Source organism: Chiloscyllium plagiosum, chromosome 13, assembly GCF_004010195.1.
Source record: "Chiloscyllium plagiosum isolate BGI_BamShark_2017 chromosome 13, ASM401019v2, whole genome shotgun sequence".
Classification (NCBI taxonomy): Eukaryota; Metazoa; Chordata; class Chondrichthyes; order Orectolobiformes; family Hemiscylliidae; genus Chiloscyllium; species Chiloscyllium plagiosum.
The window spans coordinates 5,246,483-5,271,306 of record NC_057722.1 but is presented as its reverse complement, the minus strand read 5'-3'; the positions used below and the strand labels follow the sequence as shown (position 1 = coordinate 5,271,306).

The following is a 24,824-nucleotide window of genomic DNA, read 5'->3' as shown; positions in this document are numbered from 1 at the left end:
AGGATGTACATGTATTTGGAAAGGCAAGGACTAATTAGGGATAGTCAGCATGGCTTTGTGCATGGGAAATCATGTCTCACAAACATGATTGAGTTTTTTGAAGAAGTAACAAAGAAAATTGATGAAGGCAGAGCAGTAACTGTGATCTATATGGACTTCAGTATGGCATTGGACAAGGTTCCCTGATTAGCAAGGTTAGATCACATGGAATACAGGGATAACTAGCCATTTGGATACAGAACTGGCTCAAAGGTAGAAGACAGAGGGTGGTGGTGGAGGGTTATTTTTCAGACTGGAGGCCTGTGACCAGTGGAGTACCACAAGGATGGGTGCTGGGTCCTCTACTTTTTGTCATTTACATAAATGATTTGGATACGAGCATAAGAGGTACAGTTAGTAAGTGTGCAGATGACACCAAAATTGGAGGTGTAGTGGACAGCAAAGAGGGTTACTTCAGGATCTGGACCAGATGGGCCAATGGGCTGAGAAGTGGCAGATGGAGTTTAATTCCGATAAATGCGAGGTGCTGCATTTTGGGAAGGCAAATCTTAGCAGGACTTGTACACTTAATGGTAAGGTTCTAGGGAGTGTAGCTGAACAAAGAGACCTTGGAGTGCAGGTTCATAGCTCCTTGAAAGTGGAGTCGCAGGTAGATAGGAGAGTGAAGAAAGCGTTTGGTATGCGTTTCTTTATTGGTCAGAGTATTGAGTACGGAGTTGGGAGGGCATGTTGCGGCTGGACAGGACATTGGTTCGGCCACTGTTGGAATATTGCGTGCAATTCTGGTCTCCTTCCTATCGGAAAGATGTTGTGAAACCTGAGAGGGTTCAGAAAAGATTTACAAGGATGTTGCCAGGTTTGGAGGATTTGAGCTACAGGGAGAGGCTGAACAGGCTGGGGTTGTTTTCCGTGGAGTGTCGGAGGCTGAGGAGTGACCTTATAGAGGTTTACAAAATTGAGGGGCATGGATAAAACATTTGATTTTTTTCCTGTATTTTACCGGATAGGGAAGATGTTAGGTTAATATTCTTTGTCACAGTCAGCCAATACAACCTTTGATGTCAAGGGCTGTCACTCTCACCTCACCTCTGGAATTCAGCTCTTTTATCCATCTTTAAAACAAGATTGAAATTAGGTTAGGAGCTGAGTGGTCCTGGCAGAACCCAAACTGGGCATCAGTGAGTAGGCAGTTGCTAAGCAGGGTTCCTTGGTAGCATGGTTGATGACATTTTCCATCACTTTACTGATGATTGAAACTGGACAGATTGGGCAATAATTAGATGGGTTTACTTGGTACTGCCCAAGTACCAAGTTTGACCTAAATATTTTCATAGTTTTCCTGTCTTAGCAACCAACAGCTTTTCATCCTTTGTTTTAAGTTCATCATCCGCCACTTCAATTCCTCTGAGTTCACTCTGTCTGTATAAACTCCTGTCACCACTTTTGAGACACACCTCGATTTTATTATCCTTCATGGTCTCTTTACTCCTGTGCATCAGTCACATAATGCTGACTGTGATCACTTGCTTGTGACCTTCAACAACCATATCCCTCTTCCCATGACCAACCCTAATTTCCTACTGTTCCCCAGATAAAAATTCACCAGGTCACTTTCACACTCCTAACTATTGAGCTCTTTGGTCCTCTATTTGCAATAACAATTCTACTCAATCTTACTTGCAGCTCTACCTTTGATGCCCTTGATCCTAATAAAAACCTCCTTCTCCCACTCTGCTCATTCCACCTTTAAGCTGTAAGGCTTCTGTCCCTGCTTCCGCATGTCAAGGAGAAGAGGGTTGCTCATTTATGATGGACAAATAGTTTAGTCATTCATCAACAAATCTGCAAAATCACTTCCACAGGCCAGAATTGTTCTTGAAATTGAAGATGTAAAATTTGGATTTGTTCGGGTAGCCCAGCAGCTCAGTGGTTATCCATGGTAATGGACAAAGACCTGGGTTTGATTCCACCCTCTGGCGACTCTGTAATATTCTTCCCATTCCTGGACATTCCCAAAGATGTGCAGATTATGGGGACTGGCCACCTAAATTGCCCCGTGGTGTCCAGGGATATGCAGGGTTACAGGGGTGGGCCTGGGTGGGATGCTCTTTGGAGGGTCGATGTGGAATTAATGGGCCAAATGGCCGCCTTCCACACTGTAGGCAATCAGTGACTCTATGATTTTAGAGTGCCAGTCAGGACCAACAGTTTGGGTTTCGAAGCGTACACAAACACCGATGGAGAAACAATGAAGCAGGATGAACTAATTAAGAAATGGAGAAGGCCATTGTCACATTGATGGTTCCAAACCAGCCCCCAACCCCTGTAAACCTTTTACGCAGAATACATGCATTTCTTTTACTGTCTCTGGAAGGACATTACCAAATCTCTGCATTGCAGTTACTGTGCAGGAACACAGCTATCAGCCCACTGCAGGCCGTTGTGCTATGTCTTTGCCTATTTAATATCATTACATTGTAATTGATAATGAAAACATATATAAATTGTGCTAATTTGAACTGCAGTGGAGAAGCACCTGGACTGTCCAGCATTGGCTCCCCACAGGTGTAATAAAGACATGACTTGACTTTGTAACTCAATTCCGATTATTGAAATTTTATAACACAGTATTTCTCAGACCATGGTTAAGATCCCATGAGAGACAGAAACTAAAAGCAGCATTGACAAAACACTACTTTGGTAGCCAACCTATACTCCAAACAGAAAAGATCCTCCATTTAACATTTAAAATGACTGAAAAGTACATCTGTGAGGGGGAATTTAAGTGGCCCCTTAAGTAGACACTTTATTCTCTAAGAACCAGTCTGAAGAGGCTCCTTATCCCTTTTACAGCGTGATAATTTCTAATCCTTGAATTGATTTTCATAATGTGGTTCTCTGGAGCTAGCTTCCTTCCTCTATCCAAAGCTAGTCAAATTTTCCAGCCTCATTTAAATCCTCAGTTTTGATCTCTTCAATAGTAAAACAATTCAAACTTGCTGATTTTATCTTTCATCACCCTTCTTCCCCATCTCTTGCAGACTGTAGCCTCATATTTAAAAATCTACGATTAGGTTTCTGTGTGTCACAGTATAGTGGTATTATGGTTTTGTTCTTGTACTTGTAATCCAGAAACTTAGACTAAAGATTTAGAGATTTGAGTTCAAGCACTACCATGGCAGTTTGCAAATGTTAATAAAAAGCTATTAAAATAGTAATGACCTCAGTGCTCATGGATTATTGTGAAAATCTAATTGGTTTATTAATATCCTCTAAGGAACTTGTTGTCCTTTCCCAGACTGGCCAGTATGTGACTTCAGTTGTGTAGGAATATGATTGCCTCTTAATTGGCACTGGACCTTCGTATTTTCTTCAGCCACAAAGAGGTCACACCCAAGCCACTAATCCTGGCAATGTCCTCCTTAAGGACAGCACAAACCTTTGCAAAATTGGGATATTCAAGGAACAACCTGTTCAGATTCATCTAACACCAAACCCAGGTATGTCCTAACCAGCAGCTGGACAGATTCACCAGAGGTGGCAGCATGGAGCAGGGGTGGAATTCCTCAACATTGACTCAAGAATCCGTAAGACTCGTGGCATTAGATGAAATATGAGCAAGGGAAACTCCTACTAATTTAACATCTACTGGATGAATCCATACTCCTATATGCTGAACACCAATTGATAGAAACACTGAGGATAGTAAAGGAATAGAACGTATTTTGGGTCCGGGCTACAATATTGATTATCAAGAATGGCTTGGTAACATGACCATTGGTTAAGCTGGTTGAGTCCTGAAGGCCATATCTGCCAGACTCAGACAGGTGGTGAGAGAACCAATAAGAGTAAAAACCTACTTAGCCTTGTCCTCCTGAATCTTGCCTGTCCCGGTAGTTATAGGAGGACTCGTTGCATCATTCCTAGTGGATACTAGGTCCTCACTTCACAATGAAAATGATCTCCATTGTATTGTGTGGCATTGCCACCCATTGTAAAGAATGGATTCAGTTCAGAAGTACAGCACCAAACTGGGCATCGATCATCAGCAGCAGAATTGTATCTATAGCCTCATGGTCCATCATTTCCCTCGCTCTACCATTGCCATCAAGCCAGGGGATGAACCTTGGGCAGTATAGGAGAAACTGCCAGCAGTAGCAGTCTTACTGAAATATGTTATGCTAACCTGATGAATCAGTACTTGTCTATTTGGTAAACCAGGACTCCACACATGCTAAACAGTGAAAAACAATGTGCTTTTGACAAAACTGGGTGGGGGGAGGTGGCAAGCATCGACCTATTGGTGGTGTCACTGGACTAGAACAAGATAAGATTCTGGGGACCTGTGTTTGAATTCCACTACAATAGATGGTCGTAAATTCAATAAGAATCTGGAATTGAAAATCTAATGATGACCATGACACTATCCTCAGTTGTCATAAAAAGCCATCTAATTCAATTAATATCCTTCAAGGAAGGACAACTACCTTAATTGGTCTGATCCACATATAACTCCAGACCCACAATGTGCTTGACTCTTAATTGCCCTCTGAAATGGTCTAGCAATTTCAGTTGTATTCACAGCTAGCAAGTCTCAAAAAAAACAATGAAACTGGATGGACTACCTGACAGCAATCTGTAAAGGTTGGAACCAACAGTGGCATATACAATCCTGCCGACTCTGTAAAGTGCTTCAATGGGAGAGCTGTCTCACAGACTGACATAGCAATTCTTATAGAATCTTACAAGTAATGCCCCAGATACCATGATCACCATCCCTGGATATGTCTTGTCGCAGTGGAAGGAGAGATCCAACAGGGATGGTGGCACATTGATATATGGGAGAGAGTTCCTCTTGGAGTCTGGAGCCCATGAATCATGCCATCAGGTTAAATATTGGCAAGGAAAACTCCTGCTGATTACTACATATGAAGTCCTTTTGGCTAATCGATCAGCACTGCTTCATGTTGAATACAACTGAAGGAGGCAAGGGCACAGAATATTCCCAAGTGGGGACTTCAATGCCCAGTGCTAAAGTTGTTCAACAGCAGCATTACGGATTGGGCTGTTTGAGTCTGAAAGGACGACCTGCACCCAATGGTCTTTCTGTTCAGCAACACTCCCCAGCACCTTACCATTAACTGTATCATTTATTTTGATCTGAATACTATGTGCAATTAAGATAGGCAGGGGCTGCAAGAACACAGCAAGCCAGGCAGCATCAGGAGATGGAGATGTCGACAATTCGGGTGTAACCCTTGTTTCTCCAATTAAATAAAGATGCATTAATTTTGCTCTTTTACCTTTTTCCTCCATTGATCTTATTTGTTTTTTTTAACTTGTGTATGCTCTCCCACTCTGGATATTATTTTGTAAATAGCTGCCCTGTAATGTTGCAATATCTATCCTCTTGCTTTGTAAGCTTACATTTCCCTTCTCCCAAACCCTCCCTGCTCTAATTGGTTTAAAGCCCTCTCTGCAGCTCACTGTCCCATCAACTTTGAAATCTGTTCCACTTAAACTGATCTTTGAACTAGACATTTAATTCTGTGGATCCGATATGCATGAGTAAACTCCATGTGAATATGTGTGCCCCATATGACAATAAAGCTAATTCTAATTCTAATGTGAATGTGCCCTGTGTGTTGTATACGCATGTGCGTGCTTCTGTTCAACTGTGTTATGTGTGTATGTTTTATATTTCCTATGTTATCTATAAATAAAAATTGTGTATAATAAAACCAACGTGTTTTGCTTTAATTTCAAACAGATCCACGCTCTTAACCTTTGGACAAAACATTTCGCGTTTTAAAGAACAAATACCTTCTTGATTTTCAATTGGCCAGAAAGCGGCAGTGTGTCTTCAAGAAGCAGTCTTCCTGTGTTTAGTGTGAGATGCCGAGAGTGAGTGAGTGAGTGACTGAGAGAGAGAGAGAAAGCCTTGTTTTGTAATGCAGGGGTTCTGTTGTCTTTGTGCGTGAAGAGGGTTGGTGAGCACTTGAAACGGTGGATGTGGTTGGAGCTTCTGATCACAACGCATTATCTTTTCCATAAATGGGGCTGCTTGCAAAAGTTGCTGGAAACCCGGAGGCATTTTAGCAGGGCTTACAATCGGATTTATTTGCTGTAAAAGTCGTCTCACCATAAAAGGGGAGCAAGCCGAGAGGGAGAGGCAGCGAAGGGGGCGGTGCAAGCACATCTGCAACTGAATCACCCTGAAGGAACAGCCGCGAAAAAGGGCGAGAGTGAGAAAGATCAACCACCCTTTACAGTCAGAGGCTCCTTGAAAACAGGGCAGGAAGTTTAATTTGCAGCACGTCCCGGAGCAGAAGGTTAGTGTGAGCCAAACCCTCTCCATTGCCTCTGCTTTAAGCCATGTTGCTGGGTCGATGGAAAAGCAGTCTGTTCAGCATTGCCCCATTCTATCTCCAAACTCACCTGGAGTCTGCTGTACCTCACTCCTGCCTCATCTCTCTAACCTTTCCTCCTCCCTCTGTCCTCTCCTTCATCTCTCCCTCCCCCCTGTCCTCTTCTCCGTCATTCCCTCCCCTCTAGTTCCCGGGAGCTCCGCCGCTGCTGCTCCATCTGGATTTTGAAGATTTCGCGTTTTCCAGATCCCCCCCCTTGGGGGGCATGTTTGGGGTGGGGTGGTGTTGGTGAGAATTTGTTCCTCTGCAGACGTTGTTGGACGGCACCTAGTGTCATAGGCTAGCGCCTCTCACATTCCTCCTTGTGGGTAGTTTGCTGGGATTGAGGCTGTTTCTTTTTTCATTTTCTTTCATCTTCGGATTTGGAAAAGAAATCCACTCACCACTCAATGGGTTTAATGGGTTACTTATGCAGATCCTTTGCATGCAGCTTTTTAGGTTTTGCATTTGTTCGATTGTTTTTCAGTTGTAAGGTTTTGGTGATGGCTGTACCGTTAATGCCTGTCTGAACTTTGTTGTGGATTTGACTGGCTTAAGTTTGGTGCTGGCATTTGTTGTTCATTTTGTTCCACGTTTCCAGAGAGTCTTGGATGAAAAAAAGCTTTCAGCTTGTTTGAACACGAACTGAGTGACCTCCCAAATTGTAACCATTTCGTGAATCTAATCGCCCAGTTGTAGCAACATCTACTTCTTAAATCTGCAATGAAAAACACAAAGTGCTGAAGAAACCCAGCAGAGCTGACATCATTTGTGGAGAAAGAGAATTAAGAATTAATATTACGTCTAAGATAATTTTAATATCAATGATTTTAATATCAATGTCCTAGCCTTAAACCTTTCAGACAAGGCAATGAATTCCAATCAAACACATCTCTGTTAAAAGAGAAAAAAAATCTGGTATCTGCAGCTGTGGCTAGGTGGTAGCATTCTGGCCAGAGATGTTCACTTACCACTTCACTGACTAAAGCACAGAATAGAACTTTAAACCTGGATCTTGCTAACCCCTCTCCCTTTGAAAAGGATGGGATTTCTTTCTGGGTCTCTCAACCAATATTTGTCCCTCAATAAGCAATCACAAAAAAAAACATAACTGTCACTACTGTGTCAGATGCTTGAATTGTTGTTAAGCACTTTGAGACATCAGGAAGTGAAATGTGCCATACCAATATAAGTTCTTTCTTTGAAAATTGCACTCCACGGCCCTTACCTTGTGCTTTCCTATAATGGAAGAAAGTGAGGACTGCAGATGCTGGAGATCAGAGCTGAAAATGTGTTGCTGGAAAAGCGCAGCAGGTCAGGCAGCATCCAAGGAGCAGGAGAATCGACGTTTCGGGCATGAGCCCTTCTTCAGGAATCCTGCCTGACCTGCTGCGCTTTTCCAGCAACACATTTTCAGCTTTCCTATAATGACCTGGATTTACCACATCCTAGAAATGGTGGAGGCCAAACATTGAATGTTTTCAAGAACGGGTTAGATATATTTCTTAGGGCTGAAGGGATCAAAGGGTATGGGGAGAAAGCAGGAGCAGAGTACTAAGTTGGATGATCAGCCATGATCACATTGAATGGCAGAACAGGCTCAAAAAGGCTGAGTGACCTACTCTATTTTCTATGTAAACATAGATAGCTTATCCAGTTCTTTTGAGCCTGTCTTCTGATGATCCCTACTATCTTCACTGTTCCCTGCATTGCCCTTTATGTTTCAGTGACTAGATCTGCTCTCCAGGAAACCTAACAATGATAGTGCCTAGCTTCAGCATTGCCTTGGAGTTCCAACTCAAATTTGGAAAAATATAGCGAATGGAGCTCGTCACAAGTAAAGGTGAGGTAATACATCTCAGCAGGGGCAAAAAAAGTCACAAGGGGTCACTTGTAAAGTGCAACTCAAGGAACTAATGAATTTCAAGAGTACAAATGTACCAATCACCAAATGTTGTGCCATAGGTTAGCACTGCAATAAAAGAAGTAAACCAAGCACTTGGTATTATTTCCAGAGGGATAAAATTCAGAAGTAGGGAGATTACATAAAACCTGGATCAAACCTTGGTTTGCCCACACTTAGCAGCATTACATGAAGTTCTGGTTGTTGTATTTTAAAACGGTCATAACAGCAGGGGAGAGGGTGCGAAGAACTCCAAGTGTGCATGTATCAGGAAAGGATGTTTAAAACATTATTCAACAGGATATGAGAATCACTACAATATTTATTTCCCGTCTCCAATTGCTCTCAGAGGCCTTCCTGAACGGCTGCAGGCTGTGTACTGTAGGAACATTCACAATGCTGTTAGGAAGGGAGTTGCGTGATTCTTATCCAGTGAAACTGAAGGAAGGGTGATATATTTCCAAGTCAGGATGGCTTGGAGGAGAACTTGCAATTGGTGGTGTTCCTATGCCCCTGACCTTCTAGATCCTAGAGTTCACAGGTGTGGAAGGTGTAATTGAAGAAGCCTTGGTGAGTTGTTACAATGCTTCTTGTAGGTGATATGCACAGCAGCCACTGTGCATCACTGCTGGAAGGAATAAATATTTTAAGGTAGTGGTACTTCTCTGCGCCAGATGTAAGGGCACAGAGGGAATATGCACCCAGGTGGTTCAGGATGTGGGGTGTGGGTACCTGAGAGACTTTCTGGAACCTGGATCCTATATGGAATTCTGAGCAGGAGCATGCCCAGTTTGGAGCACACAGCTTGCTAGGCTGTCCTCCAAACCATACTCAATGTCAGCTCCAAGCACCGCCGTTTTCAGGCAATGGATGGCATTGGCCATGAGCTTGGTGTCCATTGCCACCCTGCTTTCCAATTCCTGGGGGAACATCTAGCCCAGGGCCCTGCCACCCAGCACATCCCCAACGCTGGTCACCCCCACAGCCAAAGCCCTCCCCTTCTCCAAGCACTTGAACCTGCAATACTAGAGATATAGATTCCTGATCGGTGGGTTTCTGCTGATTACCGCTACTCCTGACAGAATCGACCATATTCCAGATATTGATCAGGTCCTCATAAAGGACCCTTGTTTTCTATGAACAGGAGTTGCATGTTGTAATTGAAGTCTCACACCTCAAGACGGAAGAAGTAGGTCACCAGGGTGCACCATCTAGGAGGTGGCTTGACATAAAGGTATCGCTACAGGGTCCGAAAGCAGAAAGTTGCCACGTAGGTGTGGAGGCACACTAGCAACTGACCATCTTTCTCAATGGGGAGCCTCTGAATTTTTCCCGTGGCCCAATACATCTCTTGTCCTAGAAGAAGTAAACCAACATCCTCTGGAATTTTGTAATAGAGCCAGAGGGAGGGATCAAAGGGACCAGGAGTACTATAGCATGGAGGTCACCAGCTGGTTTATGACCAGCACATGGCTCCCGTAGGATAGCACTCAGAGCTGTCTTGTCCAGTGGCCTGGACGAGCCAAGACTTTGGCGTCCAGTTCCTGCCAATTCACCAGCCAGGATTCCTCAGCTGGGCTAAGATAGACCAGAATATTTTCTAGGCAAAAGTGAGGACTACAGATGCTGGAAATTAGAGTCAAGAGCGTGATGCTGCAAAAGCACAGCAGATCAGGCAGCATCTGAGGAGCAGGGGAATCGACTTTTTCGGGCAAAAGCCCTTCATCAGGAATAAGCTCTGATGAAGAGCTTTTGCCTGAAACGTTGATTCTCCTGCTCCTGAGATGCTACCTGACCTGCTATGCTTTCCCAGCACCACACTCTTGGCCCCAGAATGTTTTCTAATCAACCTGTTCAGCAGTGCCACAATGACACATCTCTGGTACAGGTAGGACTTGAACCTTGGCCTCCTGGCTCAGAGGTAGGGAACATGGCCACTACACCAGAGGAGGCCCCTGCTATATTTATAATCTTGTTTTATTTATTTGAATAATCTGTGTTTTTAATTAATCTATACCTTTTAGTATTTTAACAATTCGTCTTATCTCGTCAAAGTTACTAAATTAAATATTTGCCTGCAATATAAACCATGACAAGAAATGGAGGCAAAAAGCAGCACCTCGCCTGCACAAAATTCCCAAACTATTCACTCTGTTCTACAGCCTCTTTATCCATCAGTCCATACTGTTTGTTTCCATCCACTTTTTTGAACCACACCCAATTCACACCTGGTGACTCAGGTTCCTGTTCACCTATTAGCAAACACAGCAACAAGCCTGAGACAGAGATGTTGGCCAAGGAACGCGGCGGTGTGTTGAAGTAGCAGGCAATAGGAAGAAAGAAATATTCTCCAAATCTGCAAGACTAGTAATAGGTCAAAGAACTGAATAGACTTTAAGAACCAACAAAGAATGACTAAAGAGGTATTAAGTACAGAAAACGCAGAGAAAGCTGGCTAGTAATGTGAAGATAATTCCACATACAAATGACTTTCAAAATACTTCCCCTCATCTCCCGAACAGTGCCCCTTATTTCTAGTCTACTGTACAAGGAAAACTATCTACCTATAGTATCCATATAGCTAGTCCTTCAGTATATTAAATAAGATCACCTTTGGATTTTCTAAATTCCAAAGAGTTTAATTTGAATTTGCATTTTGGTAAAACAAACAAGGGCAGGATTTATACAATTAAAAATAGGGCTTTGGGTAGTGGGGTAGAACAGAGACCTAGTGGTTCAGGTACATAATTCTTGAAATTTACATCACATGTAGACAGGGTGGTTAAGAAAGCGTTTAGCATGCTTGCTTTGTTGACTCAGACCTTTGGAGTATAGGAGTTGGGACGTCATGTTGGGGTTGTACAGGAGGTTGGTGAGGCCTCTTCTGGAGTACTATCCAGTTCTGGTCACCTTGTTATAATAAGGATATTATTAAGCTGGAGAGGGTTGCAGGGAACGGAAGGTTTGAATTAGAAGGAGAGGCTGGGACTTTTTTCACTGGAATGTAGAAGGCTGAGGGGTAATGTTGTAGAAATTTATAAACTCATAAGGGGTATAGATAAGGTCTCTTTAGAGTTGGGAATTACAAGATTAGGGAGCTTATTTTTAAGGTGAGAGGCAAAATATTTTAAAAAACATGAGGGGCAGCTTGTTTTTTTTTTAGAGTGTATGGAATGAACTTCCAGAGGAAGTGGTGCATATGGGTACAGTTGCAATGTTTAAAAGATATTTGAATAAGAGCAGCATGGTGGCTCAGTGATTAGTACTGCTGCCTCACAGCACCAGGGACATAGGTTCAATTCCAGCCTCGGGTGACTGTTTTTGCACATTCTCCCTGTGTCTGCATGGGTTTCCTCCAGTTTCTGCCCACTATCCAAAGATTAGATTAGATTAGATTCCCTACAGTGTGGAAACAGGCCCTTCGGCCCAACAAGTCCACACCGACGCGCCGAAGCGTAACCCACCCAGACCCATTCTCCTACATTTACCCCTTCACCTAACACTACGGGCAATTTAGCACGGCCAATTCACCTGACCTGCACATTTTTGGATTGTGGGAGGAAACCGGAGCACCCGGAGGAAACCCACGCAGACACGGGGAGAATGCGCAAACTCCACTCAGAGAGTCGCCTGAGGCAGGAATTGAACCACTGTGCCAACGTGCCGCCCATGTGCAGGTTAGGTGAATTGGCCATGCTAAAATTGCCAATAATGTTCAGGGATGTGCAGGTTAGGTTAGTAAGAGGAAATGTAGAGTAATACGGTAGGGGAATGGGTTTAGGTGGGTTATTGTCTGGAGGGTTGGTGTGGACTCAGCCTGAAATAGCCTGTTTTCACACTGTAGGGATTCTGTGATTCTCTGATCACTACATTTAATAGGAAAAAATTGGAATTATAGGGGCAGGTGGGACAAGTTTAGTTTGGGAACTCGCTCAGCATGAACTGGTTGGACTGAAGGGTCTGTTGGCGAAAAGTATGGCACTGGAAAAGTACAGCAGGTAGGCAGCATCCGAGGAGCAGGAGAGTCGACGTTTTGGGCATAAGCCCTTCATCACGAATGTGTGGGTCTGTTTCCATTCTGTGTGACTCTATGACATTTGCAGCTGATTGCCAGTTAACCAGCACTGACAGGGAGTTTCTGCTAAATACTGACTAACTTGCAGTTTTAAAGTTTTAAATTGTATTCAACTAAATTTCACTTTGACACACTGTTGTTTATAAGAGTGTCTCACATACACTAAATACCCATCTCCTACCCTGTTTGTTATGCACCCTTTTCTGTCGCCACTTTGTAGACCTTTGTGTGGATATCTTCTAGTGTAGTTCAGCTATTATCTGATCATAATGTTGCTTTTCTACCAGATGGAGATGCTTCGACGTTCCTCTGTCTTTGCTGCTGAAGTGATGGACGTTTTTGACCGCTTTCCGCCTGAGAAAGAGCTCATTTCTCAAGCGAAAGCACTGTGCCGAGATTACATCCATTCCCGCCTGATCCGAGCTGGAATTGTTTGGAGTAAACCAGAACCTGCTGTTTCTAGTCCAGCGAGCAAACTTACTGAGGTTTCAGCCGCACTTCTTCACTTGGGTAAGTTTACCACCACAGGAGCACAGGAGAATCCGAGAGAGAGGAATCAGCAATCTTCATGATAGGAATGGAAAGAGTCAGGAGAGTTGAATGGTGAGAGTTGGAGTGAGAGCAAAAAGAATAGAGGACGGGTGATAGAGTTGCTTGGAATGAGTTATGGCAAGATACAGAAAAGAGATTCAAAATAATCAAAAATCAGGAACTCAATGCTCATTTTTCAGTTGATACTAAACAATGGAGAGGTTTGGAATTTGCAGGTTCCTGTGGTATTCAAATCTGACGATGGTCACCGCATTATAAGAAGGATGTGGAAGCTTTGGAAAGGGTGCAGAGGAGATTTACTCGGATGTTGCCAGGTATGGAGGGAAGGTCTCATGAGGAAAGGCTGAGGGACTTGAGGCTGTTTTCATTAGGGAGAAGAAGGTTGAGAGGTGACTCAATAGAGACATATAAGATATTCAGAGGGTTAGATAGGGTGGACAGAGAGATTCTTTTTCCAAGAATGGTGACGGCGAGCACGAGGGGGCATAGTTTTAAATTGAGGGGTGATAAGATATAGGACAGATGTAAGAGGTAGTTTCTTTACTCAGAGAGTAGTAAGGGTATGGAATACTTTGCCTGCAACGGTAGTAGATTCGCCAACTTTAAGTACATTTAAGTCGTCATTGGACAAGCATATGGACATACATGGAATAGTGTAGGTTAGATGGGCTTCAGATTGGTATGACAGGTCGGCGCAACATCAAGGGCCAAAGCGCCTGTACTGCGCTGTAATGTTCTATGTTGTTCTCTGTATGCAGTGGGAATTACAGAGGATCCCAACAAATCAGATGGAAGTTAAAGTTTCTTCGTTCTGTCATTATAAAGCACCAGTCAAGAAAACAAACACGGTGCTGCAGTGCAGAGGATTATTTATGATTCTATGCTGCCACGTGGGCTGTGCCATCTGGCAACATTAATCTGAAACTTGGCTGGCACAGTAAGGACTCAGTCTTTGTCTGAGAAGACAAGCAGGCAACTTCCTCACAGTTATCGATCAATGATCTGAAATCCCTCAGCAGATAGAGGTTGATTACCGTAACAGGAAGTTAAGCAAGAGAGTGACTTATCACAGTTCCATGTAAGAAAAAGGATTTCAAAGCACATGGTCAACCTAAGGGAGACTTCAGCTAAGTGATTACATCTGGGAATTTGGTTCAAAGTTGCAAGATAGAAAGATGTGCTGTAAATGAGGTTGCCTGGCAGAATTAATGTGTGCTGGCTGGGAGTTTGCTGAAAGATGGGAAGGAGGTGTTCTTTTGCTTTTTTTTTCTAGCCTCCAGCATTTGATTTCTGATTTTGTGCTGTGAGGGAGCTGCTAAATCAGTACCTGGTTTTAATAAAGCTGTAGACTCTATAAACCTTAAACCTTATCAGTGTTGTAAAGCAGTCCTGGAGAAGGGTTCCACCCAAAACATCGACTCCTCCACCTCCTGACGCTGCCTGGCTTGCTGTGTTCTTCCAGCCTCCTGCTTGTCTACCTTGGATTCCAGCATCTGCAGTGTTTTTTGTCTCTTGTAAAGTTTACTGGCAGGGCTGAAACATATATTGGGAGTTGAAGGCTTTATTACACTAGATTAGATTCCCTGCAGTGTGGAAACAGACCCTTCGGCCCAACCTGTCCACACTGACCCTTCGAAAATTAATAGTTACTAACTAACACATATTAGAAGTGGCATGGCAGGAAATGTGCAACAGTTTCAAACTGTGGGAGTTTCTGGATGGTGGTGTGATCCAGGGCAAACATATTTGCAGTAAGTGCTTGTGGCTGTGGAGTTTCAAACTCAGTGAGTTAGAGGCCAAGCTGCACATACTGCAGCACACTAGAGAGGGGGAGAGTTACATGAACACTTTATTCCAGGAGACGGTCACACCACAATGGATGTGTTTTCTGGTTTGTTCAGTGGTCAAGGACAGGAAAGTGTGACTGCAAGAGAAGCTGGTAAGAGGACCTGGAGGGAGGAGCGCAGGAATTACCCAGAGGCTTTGGTGTTTTTGTTCAGCGAGTTTGAATGAGAGTGAGGACTGCAAGGTGGATGTGTTAACTGGCCATGGCACCTTAGCACAAGAAGCCATTCATGAGAGGGGACGGGGACCAAGAAGTGGTTGTAGGGCATAGTGCAGTGAGGTGGATTGACCCTGTTTTCTGCAGCAAAACGTGCAAGTTCAGATGGCAGTGTGGTCTGCCTGGTGCCAGAGAAGGACGTACAGTAGGAACAGGAGAATCCGGTGGTTGTAGTTCATGTTCATACCAATGACCTTCGTGGAAATAGGAAAGAAGTTCTGCTGAGGGAATTTGAGAAATTAGGTACTCGATTAAAAAAGCAGAACCTCAAAGGTAAAAATCTCTGAATTTTTCACCTGAGCCACATGCAAGTTGCCATATGATGAATAAAACTCGAGGCTGAAAGATGTGTATAGACATAGTGAAGTCTGGATTGTGGAGCACTGCCATAGCACTAGGGAAAATGAGATCTGAACCAATGGGGAAGTCTACTCGTGAACCTTTTTGGGATTGGTCTTCTCGAGAGATGTCTAAGTAAGGAAGTAAGTAGGCTTCAAACTAAACAAGGAAGATTGAATCATCAAGCTTCAGTAAATGTAACCAATCAAGAATAGACTTGAAGCAGGAGATCAAAACACTAATGTGGAAAGTGAAGGTCAGAGAGTGGCAAGGAAGGACACAGAGAAAAACCTAAGATCCTACCAGACATCTAGGCTAGATTCTGCCAAGACACCAAAAAACACAAAGGTTCTATGTCTGAATATGCCTAGCATTCATAATTAAGTAAATTAATATCATAGAGTCATTGAGTAATTCAGCATGGAGTTCTGTCCAAACTGGTCCATGCTGACCATGGTGCCCACTCAGCTAGTTCCAAATGCCTGTATTTGGTCCATATCCCTCTAAACCCTTCCCATTCATGTACCTATCCAAATGCTTTTTTTTTAATGATATTTTTATTATCAAATGCTTTTTAAATGTTGCTATTGTAACTGCCTCAACCACTTTCTCTGGCAGCCATTCCATATATGCACTGCTCTGTGCATGAAGATGTTGCCCCTCAGGTCCTTCTTAAATCTTTCTCTTCTCATTTACCTATGCTCTCTGGTTTTCAATTCTCCATCCCTGGGAAAAAGACAATCTGCATTCATCCTATCAGTGCCCCTCATGATTTTATACACCTCAATAAGGTCATCCCTCATTCTCCTACGTTCCAAGGAACAAAGTCCTATCTTGGCCAACTTCTCCCGATAACTCAGGCCTACTAGTCATGGCAACATCCTCTAAATCTTCTTTGCACTCTTTCCAGTTTAACTATGTCTTTCCTATAACAGGGTGATCAAACAGGACACAATACTCCAAGTATGGCCTCACCAATGACTTATACAACTGTAACATAACATTGCAACTCCTATACTCAGTGCCTTGAATGACGACGGCCAGCATGCTAAATGTCTTCCTCACCACCCTGTCTCCCTGTGACACCACTTTCAATGAACTATGTACTTGTACTCCTAGGCCCCTCTGTTCTACAACACTCCTGAGGACCTTACCATTTACTGTATAGATTCTACCTTGGTATGACTCTGCAAAGTGCAACACCTCACATTTTTCTGTATTGAAATCCATTTGCCAATCCTCAGCCTACACCCCATCTGACCAAGATCCCTCTGTAAGTTTTGATAACCTTCCTTCCTATCAATTATACCTCCTAATTCTACATCATCCGCAAACTTGAATTCATATAATCTGGTAGCCATTACTGTAAAGTGGCTGCAGGATGACAAGGATTGGGTTCAGAATACTAAGAGAGATCTGACAATCAAGAATCATAAGAAGTGAGGTAGAAGTGGAGGAGAGCACTTTTTATCAAAGACCTTTGTTCAGGGGATCAGGATATGGAATCAGATTGGGTGGAGATGAGGTATAATAAGACCATGAGACAGAGGAACATTTGTGGGCCATTCATTCAGCTCATTGAGTCTGCTCCACCATTCAAGGAGATCATGGCTCGTAATCCTCAACTCCACTCTTCTTCCTTCTCCTATAACCCTCAATTCCCTTACTGATTAACGAATCTGTTTATCTTAGCCTTAAACAGACTTAATGACCCAGTCTCTTCAGTCGTCTGCAGTAAAGAATTCCACACATTCACTAGCCTTTGAGAGAAGAAATTCCTCCTCATCTTTGTCTTAAATGTGTGACTCCTTATTCTAGGATTATGGCCTGAGGTCCTAGATTATCTCCCAAGAGTAAACATCCTTTCCGTATCTACCCTGTCAAGTCCTCTAAGAATCTTGCCTGGGAAAAGAGGTCACAAATGGGAGTGATCTACCCTGAACAGTAACCGTAACATAGGAAGAAGTATACATGAAGAAATATTGGGTGCTTGTGATAAAGAAACATTGATAATCAAAGGTGATTTTAATCTACCTATAAACTGGAAAATCAGATTGTCAGTAGTAGTCTCAATGAGAAGTTTATAGAAGGTTTTGACATAATTTCTTGGATTAGCATATATTGTAACTGATCAGAGGACAGGCTTTACTAGACTTGGAATTGTGTACTGTGGAGTTAATTAATGACCTCAGAGTAAAGACTCCTCTTATGATTAAATTTTATTTGAAGTTGTGAGCATCATAAACTGAAATAAGGGCAACTATGTTGGCATACTAGCATGAATAGAAGGTTTGGTGACCAACAGAAAACTGATTCTGCATAAATGAGTCTTTTTCAGATTGACAGGATATGATGAGTAGAGTCCTGCAGGAATCTGTGCTGGGCTCTCAATGTTTACAGTTTATATCAATGAACTAGGTGAGGGCATTGAAAGCATGATGACTAAATGTAAAGATGACAAAGATAGGTATGAAAGTACATTCTGAAGGAAGGATAAGAAAGTTGCAGACAGGTGAAGATAGGTTGAATGAGAGCATATAATGTAGGAAAATATGAAATTGTTCATTTTGGCAGGAAGAGTGAAAAACAAAGAATGACTTCAATGGGGAATGACTGCAAAATTCTAATATGCGGAGGGATCTAAGTATTAATGCATAAATCATGATAAATTAGTATACAGGTATTGCAAGAGATTAAGATGGCCAATGGAATGCTGTCCTTATGGTAAGAGTTAAACAATAAAGTAAAGTTGTGCTTCAGTTATACAGGGTATTGGTGAGGCCATGTTGTGACTATTGCCCTGCAATTGATAATTGGAATGAGCAGACTGTGTCTTATGAGGAAAAATTGGTCAGGCTGGACTTATTTCCACTGGAGTTTAGAAGAGTGAGGGATGACTTGGTTGACATCCTGAATGGTCTTGACAAGGTGGACTTGGAAAGGATGTTTCCTCTTGAGGGTGAATCCAGAGTTTAAAAATTAGGGGTTGCCCTTTAAGCAAGAGATGTGGGGGAGAAAAGAATTGTTTAAAGGTTGTGAGTTTGGAACTTTCTGACTCAGGAAGTGATAGAGGTTGGTCATTAAGTATTTTTAAGGCAGGGTTGGATTGATTCTTTTTGGACAGGGAAATCAAAGGTTATGTGGGGTAGATGGGAATGTGGAATTTGGAATGTAGACAGATCAGCCAGGATCTTGTTGAATGGCAGAGCAGGCTAGGAGGGCTCAGTGGCCTGCTTCTGCTCCTAGTTCCCATGTTCATATGTTTTTCAAACGACGGGTCAAGGGCTGTTTGAACCCAAATTTATAACCTGTGCTCCTCCATCTTCTAGCTATCCCCAGCAGCATATGATCATAATGTTCTCTCTTCTTGTAACATCATTGAGTTATGATGCACCATTTTGTACCTGAGCTGTATGGTGAATACTGGGTCATAAACAAAACAGGAAGGTGGTGTCAGGAAGTACCATGGAGCAGATCTCTGTCCTGTGTCATGAGGACAAAAAGAATTTAAAAGGGGTGAATACGAAGGAACTTTGAAATGTATTTACACTCACTCTTTCTCACTTTCCCCCACACTCCCTCTCTCACCTCTCTCTTTCTCCTTGATCTATGTCTTTCCTTTCTCCCTCCCCTTTCAGTTGCTACTTTCCTCTCTTTCTCTCCGAACCTGTGTGTTTCACACTCATCCTTTTCCCCCATAACCTGAGTCCAACACTATAGCAACTGCTGAAATTGATTTTTACCAAGTAGAGATCAGTCTAATGCATTTTCTCAAGTTAAACCAGAAATGCCAAAAAGTAACATAGGCATAAACTAGAAAAACAAGCATAGCGCTGATTTCAAGAAAGTATGTTTACACAGACTGATAGCTTAAAGGTATAGTGGAGGGGAAAAAAAAACTAGTCCTTTGTAAGTTGTGGTGTTTGGACAATGGATTTCAATAGAAGGATTAGTAAGTGAACCCTGAAGTGTTCCTCTTTAGTTTGGGATCTCTGTAAATTCTAGGACAAGAGGTCATAGTCTTAGGATAAGGGTAGAAAATTTAAAGTGGAGTTGAGGAGAAACTACTTCTCCCAAAGGGTTGTGAATCTGCAGAATTTGCCACCCCAAAGTGTGGTGGATGCTGGAACAGTCAGTAAATTTGAGGAGCAGTCAGACAGACCTTTAATTGTAATGGGGTTGAAGGGATATGGAGAAAAGACAGGAAAATGGGGATGAGGAGCATATCAGTCATGATCGAATGGCAGAGCAGACTCGATGGGCTGAATGGCCTAATTCTGTTCCTATATCTTATGAACTTGGACTGATTAGGGATAGTCAACATGGCTTTGTGCGTGGGAAATCATGTCTCACAAACTTGATTGAGTTTTCTGAAGAAGTAACAAAGAGGATTGATGAGGGCAGACCGGTAGATGTTATCTATATTGACTTCAATCAGGCATTTAACAAGGTTCCCCATGGGAGACTGGTTCGCAAGGTTAGAACTCATGGAATACAGGGAGAACTAGCCATTTGGATACAGAACTGGCTCAAAGGTAGAAGATAGAGGGTGGTGTTAGAGGGTTGTTTTTCAGATGGAGGCCTGTGACCAGTGAAGTGTCACAAGGATTGGTGCTGGTCCACTATTTTTCATCATTTATATAAATGATTTGGATGTGAAATTAAGAGGTATAGTTAGTAAGTTTGCCGATGACATCAAATTGGAGGTGTTGTGGACAGCGAAGAAGGTTACCTCTATTTACAATGGGATCTTGATCAGATGGGCCAATAGGTTGAGCAGTGGCAGATGGAGTTTAATTTAGATAAATGCAAGGTGTTGCATTTTGGGGAAGCAAATCTAAGCAGGACTTATACACTTAATGGTAAGGTCCTAGGGAGCGTTGTTGACCAAGGAGACCTTGGGGTACAGGTTCATAGCTCCTTGAAAGTGAGGTTGCAGGTAGATAGGTAGTGAAGGCGGCGTTTGGTATGAGTATTGAGTACAGGAGTTGGGGGGGGCATGTTGCAGTTGTACAGGACATTGGTTAGGCCACTGTTAGAATATTGCATGCAGTTCTGGTCTCCTTCCTATTGGAAAGATGTTGTGAAACTTGACAGGGTTCAGAAAAGATTTACAAAGATGTTGCCAGGGTTGGAGGATTTGAGCTATTGGGAGAGGTTGGAATAGGCTAGGGCTGTTTTCCCTGGAGCATTGGAGGCTGAGGGGTGATCTTATAGAGGCTTATAAAATCATGAGGGATAGGATAAATAGACAAAGTCTTTTCCCTGGGGTGGGGGAAGTCCAGAAATAGAGGGCATAGGTTTAGGGTGAGAGGGGAAAGATAAAATAGACACCTAAGGGAGGATGGTATGTGTATGGAATGAGCTGCCAGAGGAAGTGGTGGAGGCTGGTACAATTGCAACATTTAAGAGGCATCTGGATGGATATATGAGTAGGAAGGGTTTGGAGGGATATGGGCCAGGTGCTGGCAGGTGGGACTGGATTGGGTTGGGATATCGGTCGGCGTGCAGAGTTGGACCGAGAGGTCTGTTTCTATGCTATACATCTCTATGACTCTGAACTTACGAACAAAGGAAATGGGAAATTGATAGTCTAAGTAAAAATATTTTGACTGATTTTTATGCAAGGATTATCACTGCAGATCCAGGTGATATACTATATTGACAGTTTGTAGGCCTCAGGCAGTTGGGGGTGATGCAGATTATATCTTCCATTCTCCTGAATTTCTAATCATGGATATATGGGCCTATCATTATTTTGTGGGGGGGGGGGGGGGGGGGGGGGGGGGGGGAAGCTGCAATGAGGAAGTTGGATTCTTGGATTTCCTTCTTCCAGATGACTCATTCACATAGAGATTTGTTAGAGAGAAAATAATAATAGAACTGTAAAGTACAGGCTAGTCATTTGGACCATTGTGCTCATATCAGTTCTTGTAGGGGATACTATTAAAAGTGTGATGCAGCTGCTTATACAGACTCCTTATGTCTCAAATCTGGAATAATCTCAGGAATTTACATGTTGTTTTTCTGTTGGAATATCCTCATAACAATTTGCCGTACTGAAAAGGGATGAAATTGGTGTTCAGCCAGAACTCAAAATGGCAGGAACAGCTTGTTTCTTCCCCCCCCCCCCATCCAGCAGTATTTTCCAGGACCTGCAGGCTCTTGTAATCGACCCAACGCATCACCAATCCCCTCTGTTTACAATACACCCAAAAGAAAGGAAGGAAGATTTTAATTTATATAAGCACCTTTAGTAACTCCAGGATGTTCTAAAGTGTTTCTTTCCTTTTTGTTTGTTTACAGCATGTGAGCATCACTGGCCTGGCCAGTATTTATTGCCCAGCCTTGATTCCATTCCCTAGGTGTCAACCACACTGTCCTAACAAAGTGGACATGGAAAGGATGTTTCATCTTGTAGGAGCGTTCAGAATTAAGAGGTTTAAAATTAGGGGTCACACTTTTAGGACAAAGATGAGGAGAACTTTTTTCTGAGTGTTGTGCAAGTTCAGAACTCTCTTCCTTAGAAGAGCACAATATTGAATATTTTTAAAGTTAAAAATCACACAACCCCAGGTTATAGTCCAACAGGTTTAATTGGAAGCACTAGCTTTCGGAGCGACACTCCTTCACCAGGTGATTGTGGAGGGCTTCACCTGATGAAGGAACGTCGCTCCGAAAGCCAGTGTGCTTCCAATTAAACCTGTTGGACTATAACCTGGGGTTGTGTGATTTTTAACTTTGTACACTCCAGTCCAACACCGGCATCTCCAAATCATGAATATTTTTAAAACTGAGTGGATAGATTGTAGTTAGCAGAATCAAAGTTATCAGAAGTATATTGAATTCAAAACACAAACAGATCAACCATGGTCTTGTTGAATATCAGAGCAGATTTGAGGGGCAGAATAGTCACCCAGTTCTAAAATGTTATCATCCTGGTGGTGAGTTGATGAAGGATCAAACTGGAGCCAGTCTTTACTCAATTTAGATTTATTTACAGCATGTGCAAATGTATATTAACTCAAGCACCACCAGAGTGTCAGTAAGTCTGTCATGATTTGGAGATGCCGGTGTTGGACTGTAAAACTCTGTTATCTCACTTTTTAGATTAGAATCAATCTAAACATCAGGTCATAGACAGAGAACACAGGGGGCTAACATCTTCAACACATCGTCTAGCTATCACCATTGTTAACAGCTAACCCGAGAATGCAACTTTAAAAAAAAGGGTTTTGTGATTTACACATGAAAGAAGTGAAACTATCACTGTATTCTAACAGAGGAAAGGCTTAACAGACAATCAATTTTTCAATATATAATTTCAGTTACATCAACTGCAAATTCCTGTTGGACTATAACCCTGGTGTTGTGTGATTTTTAAGTAAGTCCGTCAGTATTTAAGAAAAATATTTTAATTCACCTGTTTGGACATGTTACAATGCATCTCCGGGTCAGCTGTGATTTGTGTCTGGACCTTCTGGCTGAGAGGTCTGGATACTACCACTACCCTACAAGGCCATAAAACATGGGGCTTGAACCCACAATGCTGAGATTTGAAGATATTAGGAGGAAGGAGACATCAGAGGTACGTTCTTTACGCAGAGAGTTGTGAATGCATTGAATGCGTTGCTAGCAGAGGTGGTGGAAGCAAAGTCATTGTGGACACTTAAGCGACTGCTGGACATGCACATGGATAGCAGTGAGTTGAGGGGTGCGTAGGTTAAGTTACTATATCTTACATTAGGATTAAGTCTCGGCACAACATCGTGGGCCTAAGGGCCTGTTCTGTGCTGTACTTTTCTATGTTCTAACTGTCCCATGCTGTATTGATGGAGCTAACAGGCCAGTGTCTAATTTTATGTGTTCAAGTAACATTGCAATCAGTGCCTTCCATCTGAGTATATTTAATCACAAATTGATATGCAGTTAGCAGGTCTCTCTTGTGGAACAGTGATAGTGTCCCTACCCCTGCCCTGAGAAGCTGGGGTTCAAGTCACACCTGCTCCAAAGATGTGAAATAACATCTCTGAACAGGTTGATTAGAAAAATAGGTTAATTAAAAAAATTATACAATTAACAGTTGATGCTTTCTGTCCACTGCAAAAACAGCAGACAGTTTTACAAAGAATGTAAGTGTGAATTTTTAAAAATCTAAATCTGGGTGTTTAATTCACTAGCTCTAAACATGGAAACCTAATGTCTGGAATAATGCTTTGGAATTAGGACGTTCCTGTTGCACACAAACAGTGTGCATGTTGAATAGACTTCTGAATACAATAATGAGATCGGATCATCTTGAAAATTGATGTCTGTTGAAAACCCAAAAACAATATGAATCAAACATTAATTGGCTGGACTTTGGTCCTAGTGTCCTTTTTAATGCAAAGAGGCTTTGAGGCTCAGCACCAATTGTTATGGACTTAAAATAACAGACACTGGAGTTTTCAGACCTACTAGAATAAAGGTTATCAAATTTGAACCTTTCAGGCCTACAGCCCAAAATCTCAAACGAGAGGGATGGAAGCAGGCCAGACTTTTGCAACGCCTACGACATTAGGTGAATAGAGGGTTAGAAACTGCTAAGGCTTAACACAGCAATGGTTGAGGAAAAGTCAGCAATGAAACTTTCCAATCTAGAGGCTACAATACACCCTTTAAATAACTTGGAAATGGCTGTCTGCCAAAATGTGTTACTCATGATTTGTGGACTGTTTGAGGAATTGAACAGAACTGAACAGGCTGAGGCTCTTTCCTTTAAAAAAGGGAAGGAAGAGAGGTCTTTAAGACTCTGAAAAGAAGTCTTAAGAAGGGGTCTACAGGATAAGGGTAGGGAAGACCATATATGAAGAAAATTGAAAGTAGGGATTGTCACAAATGAATTTGAGGGGAGCTCTGGAGAACCAATCCAGAGAAGGGTTAAAATGTGAAACTTGTAACCAAAGAGGGTAATGGAGGTGAATAATGCAGATTAATTCAAGCAGAAATTGGATAAGCGTGCAAGGAGAGATGAACTAAAGTGGGAGGATGGTGGTGTGGAACATAAGCACTTGCATAGACCAGTTAGCTGAAATGGCCTGTTTCTATGCTGTTTAATTTTATGTGACTGGCGTTATGGAAGAAGATGGCATTGGGAAGTTAACTCCCTGATTTGTTCAAAGTGATTCCTTATTTCCAGCACAGAACATTTAGTTGGAAATGAGTGGACAACTCAAGTGAATCCCCAGCTCAAACTTTATGCAATCTTGCTCTCTCCATGACCTTTGTTTTAAGATGTGTTCTGAGCATTACCAAGATAAGTTATCTTGATTTGTATGTTGTCCATTTATAAGCACTAGATCATTATGTCTCAGCTACCCATTTACCAAGGAAGACCAAACAGACCACGAAGCTCTCAGTGAACAGAGCATCCAGTATAAATAGACAGTCTAAATTTTACATCAGAGTTCTGTCCATGACCAGCATGAGCCACTGTAAAATAGAGAT

The 24,824-nt window shown here is 42.5% G+C and overlaps 1 protein-coding gene across 4 annotated transcripts in view; it reads left to right on the top strand.

Moving 5' to 3' along the window:
- boka (BCL2 family apoptosis regulator BOK a) overlaps positions 1–24,824 on the top strand; it is a 71,186-nt gene that overhangs the window by 32,914 nt on the left and 13,448 nt on the right. For 2 of the 4 annotated variants that reach the window (XM_043701728.1, XM_043701729.1), the window contains one exon: positions 12,673–12,895. In XM_043701728.1, coding sequence (XP_043557663.1) covers positions 12,673–12,895 — 223 coding nt within the window. Of the gene's footprint in view, positions 1–5,845; positions 6,333–8,167; positions 8,251–12,672; positions 12,896–24,824 lie in introns of those variants that run through there. The other 2 variants (XM_043701730.1, XM_043701731.1) reach the window with 2 other exon arrangements.